General features: G+C 41.2%; 2 protein-coding genes across 2 annotated transcripts; both read right to left on the reverse strand.

Annotated features, from left to right (window-relative positions):
- Positions 1-849: 849 nt before the first annotated feature.
- Positions 850-4,564, reverse strand: LOC142657484 (uncharacterized). Its single transcript, XM_075832521.1, has 3 exons — positions 4,358-4,564; positions 3,486-3,594; positions 850-1,340 (listed from the first exon to the last, which is right to left on the reverse strand). The coding sequence occupies exons 1-3, from the start codon at positions 4,562-4,564 to the stop codon at positions 850-852; spliced, it is 807 nt and encodes a 268-aa protein (XP_075688636.1).
- Positions 4,565-8,916: 4,352 nt separating this feature from the next.
- Positions 8,917-19,354, reverse strand: WDR6 (WD repeat domain 6). The gene is made up of 7 exons (XM_075831739.1): positions 19,321-19,354; positions 18,465-18,685; positions 14,796-17,187; positions 13,261-13,359; positions 12,487-12,603; positions 11,702-11,805; positions 8,917-9,440 (listed from the first exon to the last, which is right to left on the reverse strand). Exons 2-7 carry the CDS (start codon positions 18,553-18,555, stop codon positions 9,004-9,006), a joined length of 3,240 nt encoding a protein of 1,079 aa, XP_075687854.1. The 5' UTR covers positions 18,556-18,685; positions 19,321-19,354; the 3' UTR covers positions 8,917-9,003.
- Positions 19,355-19,398: the final 44 nt, after the last annotated feature.

A 19,398-nucleotide genomic window follows, 5' to 3' on the forward strand; every position in this document is an offset into this window, starting at 1 on the left:
ATAATACTGCCCCCTATATACAAGAATATAACTACTATAACACCGCTCCTATATACAAGAATATAACTACTATAATACTGCCCCTATATACAAGAATATAACTACTATTATAATGCCCCCTATATACAAGAATATAACTACTATTATACTGCCCCCTATATACAAGAATATAACTACTATAATACTGCCCCTATATACAAGAATATAACTACTATAATACTGCTCCCTATATATAAGAATATAACTACTATAATACTGCCCCCTATATACAAGAATATAACTACTATAATACTGCCCCCTATATACAAGAATATAACTACTATAATACTGCTCCTATATACAAGAATATAACTACTATAATACTGCCCCCTATATACAAGAATATAACTACTATAATACTGCCCCTATGTACAAGAATATAACTACTATAATACTGCCCCCTATATACAAGAATATAACTACTATAATACTGCCCCTATATACAAGAATATAACTACTATAATACTGCTCCTATATACAAGAATATAACTACTATAATACTGCTCCTATATACAAGAATATAACTACTATAATACTGCCCCCTATATATAAGAATATAACTACTATAATACTGCCCCTATATACAAGAATATAACTACTATAATACTGCCCCCTATATACAAGAATATAACTACTATTATACTGCCCCCTATATACAAGAATATAACTACTATAATACTGCCTCCTATATACAAGAATATAACTACTATAATACTGCTCCTATATACAAGAATATAACTACTATAATACTGCCCCCTATGTTGTGAAATTATTTTATTTATTGCAGAACAGCGCATTGTGAATAGCAGTTTATTGCAGCTGTCTCATTAACATATACACATATTTCTGCCGCTGGATCCAGTGCTGGGGACCCTGGTGTTGAGGCAACTCAAAAAATGAAAAGCTGAAATTGCGGCTGAAGTTGAGCTCGGTCACTGCGGGGACTGGAGGTAATTTCAGGTTGTAGAATTTATTAAAGGACCGTCTCTTGGTCACTCCGGTTCTGCCCCTGAGTTTAGCTCTACCATTACCCTTGTCTTTTACTGGTGTCTGTTCAGGGGGACTTGCCTTCAGGCTCCAGCTGTCCTGGTTAGCAGTCTCCCTCTGACTTTGGCGGCAGTCGGCCATGTTGTCGGAGCACGTCTTTGGGGATGGGATGCTGTGAAGGAGACCTGACATCGAGGTCTCTGAAGGAGAAGCTCTAACCCATGGCGTCATATCACTGGCAAGGATGGGCTGCTTCTCCCTGGTCTGTGACATCTTCGGGTCTGTTCTCTTTCCGGTATTTCCGATGCTAAGCGCTAGATTATAAAGTGATATTAGAAGAAATAATGACAGCTCAGCATGATAATATCTACTGCACTATGATAAAGGACTCCAGACTGAAGGGGTGGGCACTACCCAATGGCCCGCAGGAATAGAGGGCACAGGGGCCAACAACCATCATGGTAACTGCCATGGGGCCCAGCAACTGAGACCTGCCTTAAACTTCCACTCATCACACACCGGGGCCAAGCCTCAATGGGTACATCAAGGGGCACTGGTTCAATACAGGTGCCAAATGCTGGCACATACTGTAAGCCCCTGGACCACCAATATTACCCAGGCCCAGATCAGTTACCTGCAAGTAGTCATTTTGTAGGCTGTACCTGCAACCCATACAAGACTTTGTAATACATTTTGAGAACCGGCTACTTAAATAATAATTAGCCCAATAATTAAACGACAGTGAAGCCTTAACAGCGTCTCAAATTGTAAAATAGTAATACGGTATATATTTCATGACCATATTTTAGAGTTCGGTTTAAATATGTCCAGTATAGAAAAAAACCTTTTGTTGTTGGCTGGAAACTGTCAGCAAGCCTCTGTTGACAGATCTTACAAACCATATGTGTCTTAGATGATCTGTTGTTAACGGGCTGCGGATCTAATTGACTTATTAGTTATTACCCTAATACCACCTGCAGCCTGATTAAGATTAAGGGTGCCCATCATGTGGAGGGCGTGTGCCAGGTGGCAAAAAGGCATGCGGTTTTACGATGTGGGTTTTGGCCTCGAAGCTGAATGGCCGATACGTATATACGGGCACCCCAACTGCTTTTGAGTGTTAGAGCGGGCTTCATGAAGGGTTTGTAAGATAGAAGGGAATCTTATGATTGAAGCCGACTAGGTAAGTATATCTGGAGTCGGTGGGAAGCGGAGTTTAACTATGTAGTTAGTATGGAGCTAACCTGCTTGTTGACGGTTTCCTGGTAGCAACAAGGTATTTTTATTTTCTACACGGTACCTGATTCTTATAACAAATATAACATATACTAAAATAGGACAGCAAAAAAAAGGTAAAGAATTAAAAAGATGCTGGATCTTACTTGTGCTGTCTATACTGGACCAACACTGCTTAAACAGGTTGCACAGGATAATAAAAACACGAAAACATGTCTGCTTTCTTCCAGGAACGGCGCCACACCTGACCATAGGTTGTGTGTGGTATTGCAGATTAGCCCCATTCACTTTCATGGAGCGGAGCTGCAATACCAGATACAACCCATGAACAGGAGTGGCGCTGTTCCTGGAAAAAAAACAGCCATGTTCTTGTACTCCTGGACAACCCCTATAATAGTAGGTAGAAAAGTATCGCTTCATGACTTATTTCCAGTCATATGGATGCAAGAACAATTGCGCAAGTAGAGAAAATATGGCGTACAAAATTATAAACTGTTGCTACATTAAGAAAAACAAAAACGGTCACGGGAAAAACTAATTTCTTACACCCGTCACTAATAATACAAGATCAATATTATCTGGTTCATCTTATGCTTCTATTTTCTAAAATATTTACCCGCAGAATACAGAATTATATTAGATACCCGACACCCGCTGCCCGATTACCGAAACCTCCGCCATGACCACCAGTTATATACAGGAGCAGATGGCCACATATGGATTGATATGAATAGATTAGACTGTGAACCTGGCATCAGGTCGAGGCACCTGTCCTGTATTTTTAGTAAATTCTCTTGTAATGAGAGTGCAGAACGCGGGTGACGCCCCTGACATATAATCTGAAAACCATCGCACTGCGGGCGAGACTGACACCCACCTTAACGTGCCAAGTGCAGCGGCAGCCAGGCTTTGTACTGGATGCGCACCTTTCATTACCTGAAATTGTCATTTATGGGTGTCGGCAAGTGCCAATGATTTTATGTGGCAGATGGATAATTACAGCTGGTGGTGCCTGGCACTCCCTCAAACAGCCAAAGCCCTATTGAAGGCACAATTTTGGGCGGAGGCAGACAAGACTTTGAAAGTGCCGGACAGCCACGGTTGACTAAATACGTTTCCTCGCCCCCAACACACCTGCATTGGGGAGCTCTGCATCTCCCTGTGGCAGCATGGCATAGACAGAAATGCCTGCCCTACCCATATGCCTCTTGTACTGCCCATACCTGTGACCCTATTTGCTCCTTTCTTGATTAACGGCAAAGCAGATATTTTTCCTCGCTGGGCCACGTGTTCGGTTGAGGTGTTTTCCGGGCATCTGGCGTCGGCTGACGTCTGGGATACAAGAAGAACCACAACAAAAATGAACGGATGGTAAAATGAGACAAGGAGATTGTTCTATATCAGTGGAGTGGGGGAGGGGGAGATAGCGATTCGATATATACTATATTAGGTGACTGCAATTTTTTGAAGACCATTTACACCAAATATCGAGAGTATCTGGTTGACTCGCTCAGGGACGGCCATATTGGTTGTTCACACTTCGTTATTGCCCTACCTTTGGCTTATCGTATCTATAGGGCCTCATTCACCCTGCGTATCTCAAGAGTGCCCTTTTGGCATACGCAAGGCTGTTTTTTGTTTTTTTTACTGTATGGAATAGCGTAATAGACTAAGCTACTCAACGCAGAGCCATCGATTTAAAAAAAATGGTATACCGCACAGAATACGTTTTCTACTATTGGTTCGTTCGGATGACTAATGCCACTATAGCATATGTTGCAGCCTTCCGTCAGAGGTATATACGTCAGGAAATCCTCAGTGCTTACCTCCACTGGAAGGCAATAATGGTTTCCTGATGCTACGCTATTCCATACAGTGAAAAAAAGGATATGGAGTTACAAAAAGTTACAATTGGCATACACCGGGTGAACGAGACCCTATAGATACGTTCGGCCGAACGTAGGGCAAAAACAAAGTGTGAACACGGCCTTAGAAACGACTCGACAGAAGAGGGTGACTCATACCCCATTACTAACAACCCCCATCTCCATTGATTACAGTCTGCCACCCATAATCAACTTCAATTTTGACTTACCTTCTGCCGTGTTCCTCTGTTGCTGTTCCTGTCACTACAACCTCCTGGAGATAAAGCTGAAGACTGTTCTGTATTTTTGTAGGGCCTAGGGGTCAACGATACCACATGTGTGCCAGCTGCAGCCTCGTGACCAGGTACCATCACAGTCACCCTCTTAGAGGTCCCTTGATCTGACCTTCCTTTCTTGGAGACACTATTCCGGTGCATTGCAGAAGAGGTTTCTGGTCTTCAGTGGACCCATGCGAACATTTTAGCATTTTCAGGTCATGGAATAGTTATCCTATGTCCACGGCTCTGCATGGAGGGGCATCCAAGTTCATTGTCCAAGTGCAACTGGTGAACCAAAGAGGTTCCTGCTAAGGACTCAGATCAGAGGAGATGAATTATTCATTAAGACTCTTGGGTTGGGAGTAGATGAGCCTATCATGGGTGGCAAATACTTAATAATTCAGGCAGGCATTGGCAATGCACATTAGTATCCATTATAAAACCTGTCAAGAGAGCAACAGGCAGTGAATGGGAACCAGAGGATCATATTCAGACCAACAAAGAAGAGGCAGCTCAGGACCTTCCTACTATGAAGGTCAAGATCAGTGTAGGACATATACGTGTATCCATGAAGTCTTAGAATAGAAAACGCTTACTAAAAAATCCTGATACTTCAGAAACTCCTTTAGTCTGGCACCAGAAGATCCAAAAATCTTCTAGAATCTGTCAATTCAGAATGTTTACTATATAATCCTATAGACCAGAATATAACTACTATAATACTGCCTCCTATATACAAGAATATAACTACTATAATACTGCATCTTATATACGAGAATATAACTACTATAATACTGCCTCTATATACAAGAATATAACTACTATAATACTGCATCTTATATACGAGAATATAACTACTATAATACTGCCTCCTATATACAAGAATATAACTACTATAATACTGCATCTTATATACGAGAATATAACTACTATAATACTGCCCCTATATACAAGAATATAACTACTATAATACTGCCCCCTATATACAAGAATGGAACTACTATAATACTGCCCTTGTATACAAGAATATAACTACTGTAATACTGCTCCTATATACAAGAATATAACTACTGTAATACTGCTCCTATATACAAGAATATAACTACTATAATACTGCCCCCTATATACAAGAATATAACTACTATAATACTGCTCCTATATACAAGAATATAACTACTATAATATTGCCTCCTATATACAAGAATATAACTACTATAATACTGCCCCTATATACAAGAATATAACTACTATAATACTGCTCCTATATACAAGAATATAACTACTATAATACTGCTCCTATATACAAGAATATAACTACTATAATACTGCTCCTATATACAAGAATATAACTACTATAATACTGCCCCTATATACAAGAATATAACTACTATAATACTGCCTCCTATATACCAGAATATAACTACTATAATACTGCCCCTATATACAATATAATTACTATAATACTGCTCCTATATACAAGAATATAACTACTATAATACTGCCCCCTATTTACAAGAATATAACTACTATAATACTGCCCCCTATGTACAAGAATATAACTACTACAATACTGCCCCCTATGTACAAGAATATAACTACTATAATACTGCCCCCTATATACAAGAATATAACTACTATAATACTGCCCCTATATACAATATAATTACTATAATACTGCTCCTATATACAAGAATATAACTACTATAATACTGCCCCCTATTTACAAGAATATAACTACTATAATACTGCCCCCTATGTACAAGAATATAACTACTACAATACTGCCCCCTATGTACAAGAATATAACTACTACAATACTGCCCCTATATACATGAATATAACTACTATAATACTGCTCCCTATATACAAGAATATAACTACTATAATACTGCTCCCTATATACAAGAATATAACTACTATAATACTGCCCCCTATATACAAGAATATAACTACTATAATACTGCCTCTATATACAAGAATAGAACTACTATATTACTGCTCCCTATATACAAGAATATAACTACTATAATACTGCCCCCTATATACAAGAATATAACTACCATAATACTGCCCCTATATACAAGAATAGAACTACTATAATACTGCCTCTATATACAAGAATATAACTACTATAATACTGCTCCCTATATACAAGAATATAACTACTATAATACTGCCCCCTATATACAAGAATATAACTACTATAATACTGCCCCCTATATACGAGAATATAACTACTATAATACTGCCTCTATATACAAGAATAGAACTACTATAATACTGCCCCTATATACAAGACTATAACTACTATAATACTGCCCCTATATACAAGAATATAACTACTATAATACTGCTCCTATATACAAGAATATAACTACTATAATACTTCTGCTATATACAAGAATATAACTACTATAATACTGCCCCTATATACAAGAATATAACTACTATAATACTGCCCCTATATACAAGAATATAACTACTAGAATACTCCCCCTATATACAAGAATATAACTACTATAATACTGCTGCTATATACAAGAATATAACTACTATAATACTGCCCCTATATACAAGAATATAACTCCTATAATACTGCCCCCTATATACAAGAATGTAACTACTATAATACTGCCCCTATATACAAGAATAGAACTACTATAATACTGCCCCTATATACAAGAATAGAACTACTATAATACTGCCCCTATATACAAGAATATAACTACTATAATACTGCTCCTATATACAAGAATATAACTACTATAATACTGCCGCTATATACAAGAATATAACTACTATAATACTGCCCCTATATACAAGAATATAACTACTATAATACTGCCCCTATATACAAGAATATAACTACTATAATACTGCTGCTATATACAAGAATATAACTACTATATATACTGCCCCCTATATACAAGAATATAACTACTATAATACTGCCGCCTATATACAAGAATATAACTACTATAATACTACCCCTATATACAAGAATATAACTACTATAATACTGCTGCTATATACAAGAATATAACTACTATAATACTGCCCCTATATACAAGAATATAACTACTATAATACTGCCCCTATATACAAGAATATAACTACTATAATACTGCTCCTATATACAAGAATATAACTACTATAATACTGCTGCTATATACAAGAATATAACTACTATAATGCTGCCACTATATAGAAGAATATAACTACTATAATACTCCCCCTATATACAAGAATATAACTACTATAATACTGCTGCTATATACAAGAATATAACTACTATAATACTGCCCCTATATACAAGAATATAACTACTATAATGCTGCCCCTATATAGAAGAATATAACTACTATAATACTCCCCCTATATACAAGAATATAACTACAATAATACTGCTGCTATATACAAGAATATAACTACTATAATACTGCCCCTATATACAAGAATATAACTACTATAATACTGCCCCTATATACAAGAATATAACTACTATAATACTGCCCCCTATATACAAGAATATAACTACTGTAATACTGCCTCCTATATACAAGAATATAACTACTATAATACTGCCCCTATAAACAAGAATATAACTACTATAATACTGCCCCTATATACAAGAATATAACTACTATAATACTGCTCCTATATACAAGAATATAACTACTATAATACTGCCCTCTATATACAAGAATATAACTACTATAATACTGCCCCTATAAACAAGAATATAACTACTATAATACTGCCCCTATATACAAGAATATAACTACTATAATACTGCTCCTATATACAAGAATATAACTACTATAATACTGCCCCCTATATACAAGAATATAACTACTATAATACTGCTCCATATATACAAGACTATAACTACTATAATACTGGCCCTATATACAAGGATATAACTACTATAATACTGCCCCGTATATACAAGAATATAACTACTATAATACTGCTCCTATATACAAGAATATAACTACTATAATACTGCCGCCTATATACAGGAATATAACTACTATAATACTGCTCCTATATACAAGAATATAACTACTATAATACTGCCCCTATATACAAGAATATAACTACTATAATACTGCCCCTATGTACAAGAATATAACTACTATAATACTGCTCCTATATACAATAATATAACTACTATAATACTGCTCCTATATACAAGAATATAACTACTATAATACTGCCGCCTATATACAAGAATATAACTACTATAATACCGCTCCTATATACAATAATATAACTACTATAATACTGCTCCTTTATACAAGAATATAACTACTATAATACTGCCGCCTATATACAAGAATATAACTACTATAATAATGCTGCTATATACAAGAATATAACTACTATAATACTGCTGCTATACATACACTAAATGTACAAGTATATTGATGGAAACAAGTGCTAATTTACATGTGACTGGTCTCTCTTGTATGTTGGTTTAATGTACGTAAAACACGGCAAGAACTTCATAAAAATATAAATTCTATTTTATTTTTCTTCACACGGTGATACTTTTGTATCTTGTATTTTTAGAAAACAGTAAATATTCCAGATTTCTAGTATTTGCACTTCACGATTTCCAGGCCTTGTCCACAGATCACACATAGTTGCTCTTTATCCTTATTATGCGTCCAACAGTCTAACTCAGACACATCGGCCACGTGACAGAATCTGGTGGCCACGTGCTGCAGACCACTGTCCCCAAGTTCCCAAAGAGTCAGACGCTGATCCACAGACACAGATGCTAAGAGGTCATCCCGGAGGATGTGCAGGCCGGTGACGTGAGCGGAGTGAGCAGAGACTGACCGGAGAAGTTGGACATCTCCTCTTGGACCCTCCTTAGACATCTGGTCCAATGTTAACCAACAAACGCAGATGGAATTGTCATCTCCTCCGCTGGCGACCAGGTATTGACCATCCTTAGTCTTCTGGATACAGAGACTGTTAATCCCACACTGGTGAGCGGAGATAGTAAAGCAAACAGGTCCCAGATCTGTAAGGAACCGAATTCTTATTACTTTTCATTATAAATTCCTTATCTCCTGATCTGTTTTGTCTGGAACGATGTGATGTCGATTTTATTTTAATAATTTATTTAAAAGGAACATTCTAGGCAAAATTGATACACTACGTTATACTGAGTGCAGGGCCTGAGGAGGCGGAGCATGACACATGGACAGAATCCCTGTATCATGCACCGCCCCCTCAAGACCTACACTAGGCATAACATAGTGTATCAGTTTTGCCCGTTGTGTTCCGTTAAAGCGCTTGTCCACTTACCGTGTGCCGTTTTAATAATTAGGGAGGCCCTCAAACTCCCTAACGCAGTGTTCCCCAGCCATTGCCCCCTATATTTGGCTCCCCAACTGATGGTAGCTACAGGTACTGTTGTGCACTAGGGATGTGATAGCATTACTATAACTTAGGGGACTAGGGTAAAAACCATAACACTTGGCTAATCGCGATATAACTTTTAGTAGCTTTTTTTCTTTTAATTTTCAATGTGGCTCAATCCCATCTAAAAGTGGCTTGTGACCTACGAAAGGTTGGGGACCTCGGCCCTAATGAATCATTTTTCAATCACTGTGTGAGATAAACAATGACAGATTTTTTAGCTGTTTCCTAGCAACCGATGCAGCAGCTACTGGGTGACTACCACAGAACTTCTCACGCCTGTGGAAAACAAGGTAGACACCCACTATAAAGTCACAAAGTGATTTCTTTAGTTATTTTATACCACGTTTAAATGGGAACCGGTCATCAGTCTCCCCCCCCCTCCCCCAACCGTTACCCCTGCTAAATAGGTGCTGCGGAAACAAGTACCCGTGTTTGCAATTACAAACCCAACATAACCAAGAAAGGAAACTTTTAATCCCTTTGGTTCCATATGCAAATTATTCTTAAAGTGTCCGCTGAGCGTTCTTTCATCTGGAAAGTGTCCTGAGTTCTGGGCAGCAACCCCACCACATATAATTGACATCTCCTGCGGTCCTCCAGGGTTTTGAGGATAATACGGGAGACGTCAAGCATGAGCGGAGGGGTTGCCGCCGTGCATTTAGGACACTTCCCTGAACGCAGTGGACACTTGAAGGGAGAGCGGGTAAATTTTGTTTTGTTATTAATCTAAATATTTGTAATTGTTTATTTGTTGGGTGTTTTTGAAGTATTTTTTGTATTCTTTTCTAAGACTGGATCCAGGAGTCAGACATAGAGAAGATGCCAGACGCACAGAACCCTCCTGGTCATTAGCAGATGTTGTTTATGTGTCATGGATCGAATAACCCCAGAGACGTCACTCAGCGCTTAATAAATGTGTAATGAGCCTCTGCAATGTGCTCTGGTCCTAACGTGCTCTCACTACCTCCCCAAAGGCAACCAGCGCGCGCGACAATAACACGACTCAAGACCGGCGCTCCTCTGATCTGCCCCCTTCAGTAAACAATACAATCCACGGACGAGGACATAATCCACTTCAGTCACAACCGTCTTTACAATCTACGAAGATCTGACTTACGATCCGGTTATCATGATAATGGCGGACCATTATGGTTAATAATTTTTAAAAAAAACGAATGCTACATTCACACGAGCGTGCCAGATGTACGCGCGTAAATCTGTCCGTGTGCGTTACGTTATTGCATCTGAGCTTTGCGAGTGGCATGCGTTTTTCACGCACAGCACTCGGATATGTGTCCGTGTGCTGTGCGTGGTTTTCACGCACCCATTGACTTCAATGGGCGCGTAGGTGCGTGAAAACTCCTGCATGTGTGAACGGCCCCATTGAAATCAATTGGTCCGTCTGTGATTTCCATGCACTGCACACAGATGAGATTCATGTTCGTGAGATTGGGCCCTAATGGTCAAATGAGCCGTTACAAAGATCTTCTCTGCGAGCGTCGCCTCATCCATGCATTACATAGATAGCTTATTGATTTAAATGGGCACCGTGTAATGCTTTATTTCTCCTGTCGTGGCGCTGCAGGGGAATTGAACACTTGCTGCCAGATTCCCCAACAGATTACAGCTGATCGCAGGGATCACAGAAACAAAATGGATGGATCTGGCTATGGCAACTACTATAAAAACCTCAATGGTTTACACTGCAGGCTTCATCCAGAGAACTGGAGAGGTTTAGGTTACAAAGTGACTTCTTTAGTTTTCATATACCCCGCTTATGGGGCCAGCATATAGGATTTTGGTGCTAGTGACTAGTTATAAATGACGCACCCTATGTATAAAAGTTGAGAGACTCACCCTGCAAATTTTCCTTCTCCAGCATCCGGTCAGCCCGGGATATTGTACCAGATATATCCCAAAATGCAATGCGCCCATCAGTAGCAGCGCTGCACAGCATGACTCTAAGAGGGAGGAAAATTATCCAGTATCAGAATATAGTAAATTACAAAAACATCACACGATACATGAGGAACAAGGGATAACGTACGGCCCAAAATTCTCTCAGTTGTCTTACATGTTCAGATGAACTTGCGAGGGGGACGGGGACTAGTCAGAGTGTGGGAGCTGTAATGGCGGTCATATCGGTGGTCAACCAAAAAATAAAAACTCAGCAAAAGGTGAACAAAAACTTCACAAAAGAAGACGTAGGAAAAAATTCTATATATGATTTTTTTCTTATTATAGAGATAAATGGCCTTAAAAAAAAAAGGAGCGGTCTCATTAGGACAGACCCTGTCCATATGCTTTATGGATGTCACAGAGAGAGCACCTCGGATAGTCAGAGCCAAAAAGAAAAAGAAAAAAAAAAAATCGCTGCAGAGAGCGGCCCATGGGGTGGTGGACTCAGTGTGACATGTATTACATGGTTGCTAATTTATTTAAATGGAGGCCATGTAATACCACATTTCTCCTGTAGTGGTCACTGCAGGAAAAATGTGTTGGCATACCGCCGCTTCTGCGAGTGATCGCCAGGGATTTCAGATGCCAGTCCTCATTTTGAGACGTAGTAGCCCATATGGGACAACCCCTTTCAGTTAAATATTAATTGTTTTATGAGGTATAACATTTATCTGGTGCTTTACCTCGAATCATTGCCAGAAGTATGGACAAAAGTCTCTATTTTCAGTACACAGCGCTGGTGGTAGAAGGACTCCGCTACCAAAGTCATTTTTCGAGAACTCTCACTCATCACAAAAAATCTACAGAAACATAAAAAACATTAAATAAACTAAATAACACGATGATAATGTATTTCATGTCACTATGAACAGTCTAATATAATGAAGGGTTCCTGCCACCGGATAGACTTTTTAAAAGGGGTTATCCATTGATCGCTGGAGGGAGGAGGATTTTGTTGCTGGTGCCCTGCTGCGATAAGTGCCCACCTTTGTACATGTATATTACGCTAAGCTGAAATACCAGACACAGCCCATGAACTAAAGTGGCGCTATTTCTGGAATAGACTTATTTTAAGGCATCTTATACACGACTGAATATTTAAAGTGCACCTATTGTTGATTAATTTTAGAATACATATCCCTATGGGGGTTGGAGCTTCATTTTTCGTATATAGACCTTTAAATTCCCTGCATAGACATAGAGTTAAATGATAACATCCTGGATGCCTGCAGTCACCACTAGGGGGAGCTCACTGACAAAGAATTTAAACAGCTTCCATTGAACTCTATAATAAATTTGTCTTCAGTAAACTCCCCCTGTTGGTGGCTGCAGGTACAGGTTAAAGGGGTTTTACAGCTGGTAGGCCATCAATAGCTGATCGGTCGGGGTCCGACTCCCAGGTGACAGGTATACCCTTTAACTACTTGATGGGAATTTTATTGGTAATTCACACACACCTTACAGATCCATCGCTGCAAGCAGCCGCCAGATACACGCTGGAGGAATCAGGATTCACGCTGCCTGGAATCTTATCCACTGCCGTTATTGACAAGTATCTGACAAGAGGCCGGACAAAAAGACAATACATGAGACGCTGGAGGTTACCAATAAAACGTATGTACCGTTAATATTGTCCATGTACTGACAAGGAGGGAAATTTTGATATGTGCTTAGTGGAAATTAAAGGGAAATTTCCCAACGTGCCTCCGCTCCCTGGATGGATGGGGGAGGGGGTGTTACATATATTGGGCCCCTTCGGCTGTCACGGTAATACTCTGGGGCACATTTATTATTAGTCTCCTAAGAATGTCACATTATAATGAGACAGAGTCGTTTAAATTCTGGCGCTCTGTACAGAGGACAGATCCCCATTTAGGTTAATACAACCTAAGGCGTAGTTCACACGTAGCGGATTTCCCTGCGCAAAACAGTCGAGCATCTAAAGAATGAAACATTATAATCTCCTCCTCTGGCAACGCTGGGGGTCGGTTGTAGAGGGACAGGCGGGGGACCAGGAAAGCGTAGCCACAGGAGAGGAGAGTATTGTGGGTTTGTTTTTTGTATTACAAACTTTTATAGAGGCTCTGTCACCAGATTATAAGTGCCCTGTCTCCTACATAATCTGATCGGCCCTGTAATGTAGAGAACAGCAGTGGTTTTTATTTTGAAAAACTATCATTTTTGAACAAGTTATGAGCAATTTTAGATTTATGCTAATTAGTTTCTTAAAGACTAACTGGGCGTGTTTTTACTTTTGACCAAGTGGGTGTTGTAAAGAAGTGTATGATGCTGATTGGTCACTGATGAGAAGTGTATGATGCTGATTGGTCACTGATGAGAAGTGTATGATGCTGATTGGTCACTGATGAGAAGTGTATGACACTGATTGGTCACTGATTGGTCAGCCTCATACACTTCTTTACAACACCCACTTGGTCAAAAGTAAAAACATGCCTAGTTGGTCTTTAAGAAACTCATTAGCATAAATCTAAACTAGCTCATAACTTGCTCAAAAATGATCGTTTTTCAAAATAAAAACCACTGCTGTGATCTACATTACCGCGCCGATCAGATTATGTAGGAGACAGGGCATTTATAATCTGGTGACAGCCTCTTTAATATAGATTTATTTATTTTTTTTTAACGTAACTAGACTTGCGGATTTTGCAGTGAATCCGCAGGTAACTTGCAGCGAAATCCGGAACAATAAGATCTGCTTGCCGATTTCTTCTTCCGCATTCATTTTAATAGGGAAAATTGCCACGAAATCTGTGCACTTTCTGCAGCAGAAATTGACATGCGGTGGATCTAAAAAAAAAAAAAAATCTGAAACCGCAGGTCAATTTCTGGACGGAAAATTTCTGCAGCGTTTGTTTAAATCTCATTCACTTGGCGGCTACTTTATTCCTCTGCAGATTTTCTGTCTGCAAACCCGGACGGAAAATCTGCGGCAAATCAGCTCCGTGTGAGCTCAGCCTTACCGGAACGTTACCTGGTTTCAGGATCCATCTTCAGCATTCGATGTTTATTCTTGATTCTATCCCAGTGCTCGTCCAGGCGGTGGGAAGCTAAGTGGACGACTTGACACGTAACGCTGCCGTTAACCTCCTTCACTTGGATCAACAACCGATAAACCTCAATCTGAGCTCTACCCCCGGCTGTGAACAATAGGGTGGAGAGACCCTCAACGTCACGTGTGGTCCTGGCTAAAGCCAACGTTTTCACGCTGGAGAGATGGTCACTTATGGTGGAAAGGCAATGAAAGTGTTTGGGGTTTCTATTGAAGGCCCATATATTAACGGTGGTGTCTTCACTGCTTGTAATAAGAACGTCAAGATCTTCCTGGCACGAATTCTTGATCGTTCCGGCAAACTTAACGCTAGTCAGTTCTCGGCCATGCAGGGGTTCCTTTAATACGTTCTGGACTCTTTCCACCGGTTGACTATGGAAGGCGAATACATCACCAGATTTGATGTAGGAAAACACTTCTGTGGGACCTTCTTTCTTGTAGCTCCAAGACCGGTGTCCTCCACCACAAGGGATACAGAGCAGCTTCTCATTGGTTCTCGTACTCCACACCACAAAGTCAGTGGAGTGGAAACCAAGAAGGTCTAAGTCTCCGGCGGGTGTGAAGGACACACTTTCAATCCATTCCATCCCCTTGCAAGACTTGAGTTTGCGGAGCATGACCAACTGGCGTCCTTCCACCTTCAACTGCCGGTAATATCCATCTCGTCCACTGCTGTACACGAAGCCGTCGTGGCACGCCACCGATGTTACACCTAATTTTCCATGAATGCCAAAGAGAACGTGGACTGGCTCTTGGATGGAAAAATGAGAACTTTGATGGTTGGTGGCACTTTGTGAAGATACGTCCTTGACGGTTTCACCACCGGTTTCCCCAGAGACCTTCATAGGAAATAGCGCCAATGAACCTCTACGGTCACCACATACAATGAAACCTTCTTCGGGCACAAATGCTAAGCTGGTGTGCCATCTTTGCCTGCAGGTGGGTAGAAGAAACCTACACTTCTCCGTGACAGATGTGATATTTCCAGACACACACGTGACGTCAAGCAAAACTATTACGCCATTGGGACCAGAAGAAAACAGGCTACATGTATCTGTGGACAAACCCGATGAGGAGACAACCCAAGTCAAGCTGTGGACTTTACCTTCATGGTGCTTGAGCTCCTTGCAAGAATGACCACATGAAAGTGAGAAGATCTTAACGCTGCCCGTTATATTACCGATGGCACATAGGGTGGAGTCAGCCAACCGGACCACATCTAGGAGACCGTATGATTTATAAGTCCTATCTTCCAGGACCAAGGTCCATTGCTTGCTGCTAAAATTATAAGTGTATATAAAACCCAAGTCCGTCATTATAACAAGACAATTAATATCCGCTAACGTTATCGCCTTCGGGACCCCAATGTTCTTTGAGGAATCAAAATTTAGGTTCAAAAGGTTGCTAGACGGGGAAGATTTTTCTTTAATTTGCCAAAGTCGGATTCCAGAGTCTGCTCCACCAGTGGCCACCAAACCAAGGTGGTCTTGGACGGCGACGGCACGGATGCCTCGACCTTTGTGACCTTTAAAGGAATGAATAAGATCTCCACTGTAGCTCCACACGATACAAGCAGAGTCTTCCCCGATACTGATGATATGGTCGGGGAGAAGTCGGACTGACCACACTCGTGCTTGGTGCCCGTACAACACGAGGAGACACTGGACATCTGGATCGCGGTTCGCCAGACTGCCCACGTTCCACACCCGGAGGCTGCGATCATCGGAGGCCGAAGCCAAAATACCTCTCTGCGGTTCATAAAATATGCTGAAAATGACGCCATCGTGCCCGTTTATTCTCCTTCGAGGCTCCACTCTTCCTTCTTCATCGGTTTGGTCGGACATACCCCATATGACGAGCTGGTTGAACACCGTCCCGGAGATTAGAGCCAGCTCTGCCCAGGTTCTTCCTACAAAATGAGCAGAATACAAGATGCATTTTTCCGAGCAGTGAATTTCCTTCAGGACCTGACCCGTCCTGTAGTCATAACATGCTACAGAATTGTGCCCCAAGGCTACGCCAAGGTAAGCGGTAGACGGCGAGTCACCCCCGAGCCACTGAATGTCCCATATCCAATCACGCAGCTCTCGGAGTTGGCAGACTTTGGACAGACTTATATTGTGATCTCTTCTGCCGACATTCAGGACGATAAGACCTTTACTTCCAAACACACACAAGACAGAGGAGTCCGAGCCTTCCGCACTGGACGTCTTTATTCCATGGATGGTGTAACCCGCAAGAACGTTCTCCGTGACCCTCAGTGACGTCAAACAGCGGCTTCTCAAGCTATAAACGGTCAGATTAGGGCCTTCACCTAAAAAAAAAAAAAATACTTCATATTAGTTCTTAGTAATAGAGCTGTGAACTGTATGGCCGCTATTACAGCGGTTCTCATCCAGCTTTTCTGGGCTCCTGAATGGCAAACCTGTCTGGTTATATACCAACGTGGGATTCGTCAACATGTAGCTAGACCGGCTTGTCATTGAGGACTAGCAGGAAAGCTGGGTGGGAGCTGCAATGGTGGCAATAGTTGTCACCCAGCTTTCCTAGAAATAGATATAATCAAGAAATGGTGAGTTATTCAGCAATATGGGAGGGGGATGTGTAACCAGACAGGCTTGCCATTCAGGAATTTTGGAAAGCTGAATGGCAACAGTGGGAGCTGCAATAGCAGCCATATTTGTGGTCACCCAGCTTTCCCAGAAACAGATGTAACTGAATGGACGACAACTTGACAGAAGAGGACGACTGAACGACTTGTATTTATTGTAGGTGGAAATGTTCCTAAATAGTGACCCTCCGGTCCCGGGACAACATTTTAAATACGATGTGGTATGTGGAGGAATATTACCTGGTGCCCTCCACCTGCGCCCCCCACCTGCGCCCCTTTGCCGTGAATCCACTGTTTTAGGGTCCCCTCTGTGTTGTTTCAAAATGGCCACAGCGCTTCTGAGACTACGAGTCTGACACACTCCCACTGTTCTTGGATTGGTCAGAGCTGCTCACATGAGCAGTTCTGACCAATCCGTGAACAGAGGGAGTGTCTTAGACTCAGGCCTCGTTTACACGAGTGTGATATAGGCGTCGCACGGACCTATATTAGTCTATGGGGCCGTGCAGACAGGTGCGTGATTTTTACGTAGCGTGAGTCCGCTGCGAAAAACTCACGACATGTCCGTTCTTTCTGCGTATTTCTGAAGTCAATGGGTGCGTGAAAATCATGCGCACCACACGGAAGCACTTCCGTGGGAGGCGCGTGATTCGCGCAACAGCAGTGAAAAGGATGAATGAAAACAGAAAAGCACCACGTGCTTTTCTGTTTACAAACATCCAAACGCAGCCGCGCATCATATGGTGATAACACACGGAGCAGGTAAGTGGCTTTTGCACACGCAAAACGCACAAGCTCGTGTGAATCCGGCCTAAAACAGTGGATTCACGGCAGAGGGGCGCAGGTGGAGGGCACCAGGTAATATCACTATATATACCTCGTCACATTTATAATTTTGTTCTGAGACCAGGGGGTCACTTTATATATATATATATAGAAGATTCACACACATATTTATATATACACACATACACGCTTACCAGCCAGAAGATGATCACCCACAAACTCCAGTGCGGTAATTGGGGCCACCAGCAGCTGTGACTCCATCTTAGTCATACAGAGAAGTCTCATGGAATCACATCCAGAGAGGTCTCCCCAGGTGTCTCCATTAGTCTAGACGTAAATAAGAATTTTCGTTCACAATATAAAGCCGGACGTAGATGCAAAGCTCTGCCCCCGATCAGACAATGTAGTGCTTCTCCTATAGAGAATATGGGATCAACCATAGATTAATGGTCCTGTCCAAGATTAGAAGAACATGGCTGCTTTCGTCCAAAAATAGCGCCACACCTGTCCGCAGGTTCTGTCTGGTATTGCAGCTCAGCTCCATTAAGTGAATGGTGCCGAGCTGCAATACCGCACACCAACTAGGACAGGTGTGGCGCTGTTCTCGGGGGGAAAAAAAAAAAAAAACAGCCATGTCTATTTAATTCTGGCAATAATTTTAAAATAGTTATGTCTACAGCAGTATTCATCAACCTGTCTCTCCAGTTATTGCAAAACTACAACTCCCAGCATCGGACAGTCGGGGCCTGCTGGGAGTTGTAGTTTTGCAACAGGTGGAGAGTCACACGTTGACCACTACGACACTAGAGCAGCATACAGAGGTGCAGGATTGCAGTGGCCATTACAGCAGGTATATCAGGGGGTGGACCACAAGTGCCAGCATGCCTTGCCTCCCTATGCATGTGGATAAGAGCTGCCTCGCTCTGAACTGTCACCACTCATCATCATCGCAACTTCTCTGACTTTGTCCGCTACAATTATCAGCCATTTATTGAAACAGTGTATCAAATTTTCATCTTTTCAATGAATTGCCAGGCTTGTCATACTCACACACGCTTTTCAGACTCACTTCCGCCCGAGTTCGTCATGTGTTTCCGCTCATATCTCTTGTCCTATCACAAAACAGAA

Source organism: Rhinoderma darwinii, chromosome 7 (assembly GCF_050947455.1).
Source record: "Rhinoderma darwinii isolate aRhiDar2 chromosome 7, aRhiDar2.hap1, whole genome shotgun sequence".
Classification (NCBI taxonomy): domain Eukaryota; kingdom Metazoa; phylum Chordata; class Amphibia; order Anura; family Rhinodermatidae; genus Rhinoderma; species Rhinoderma darwinii.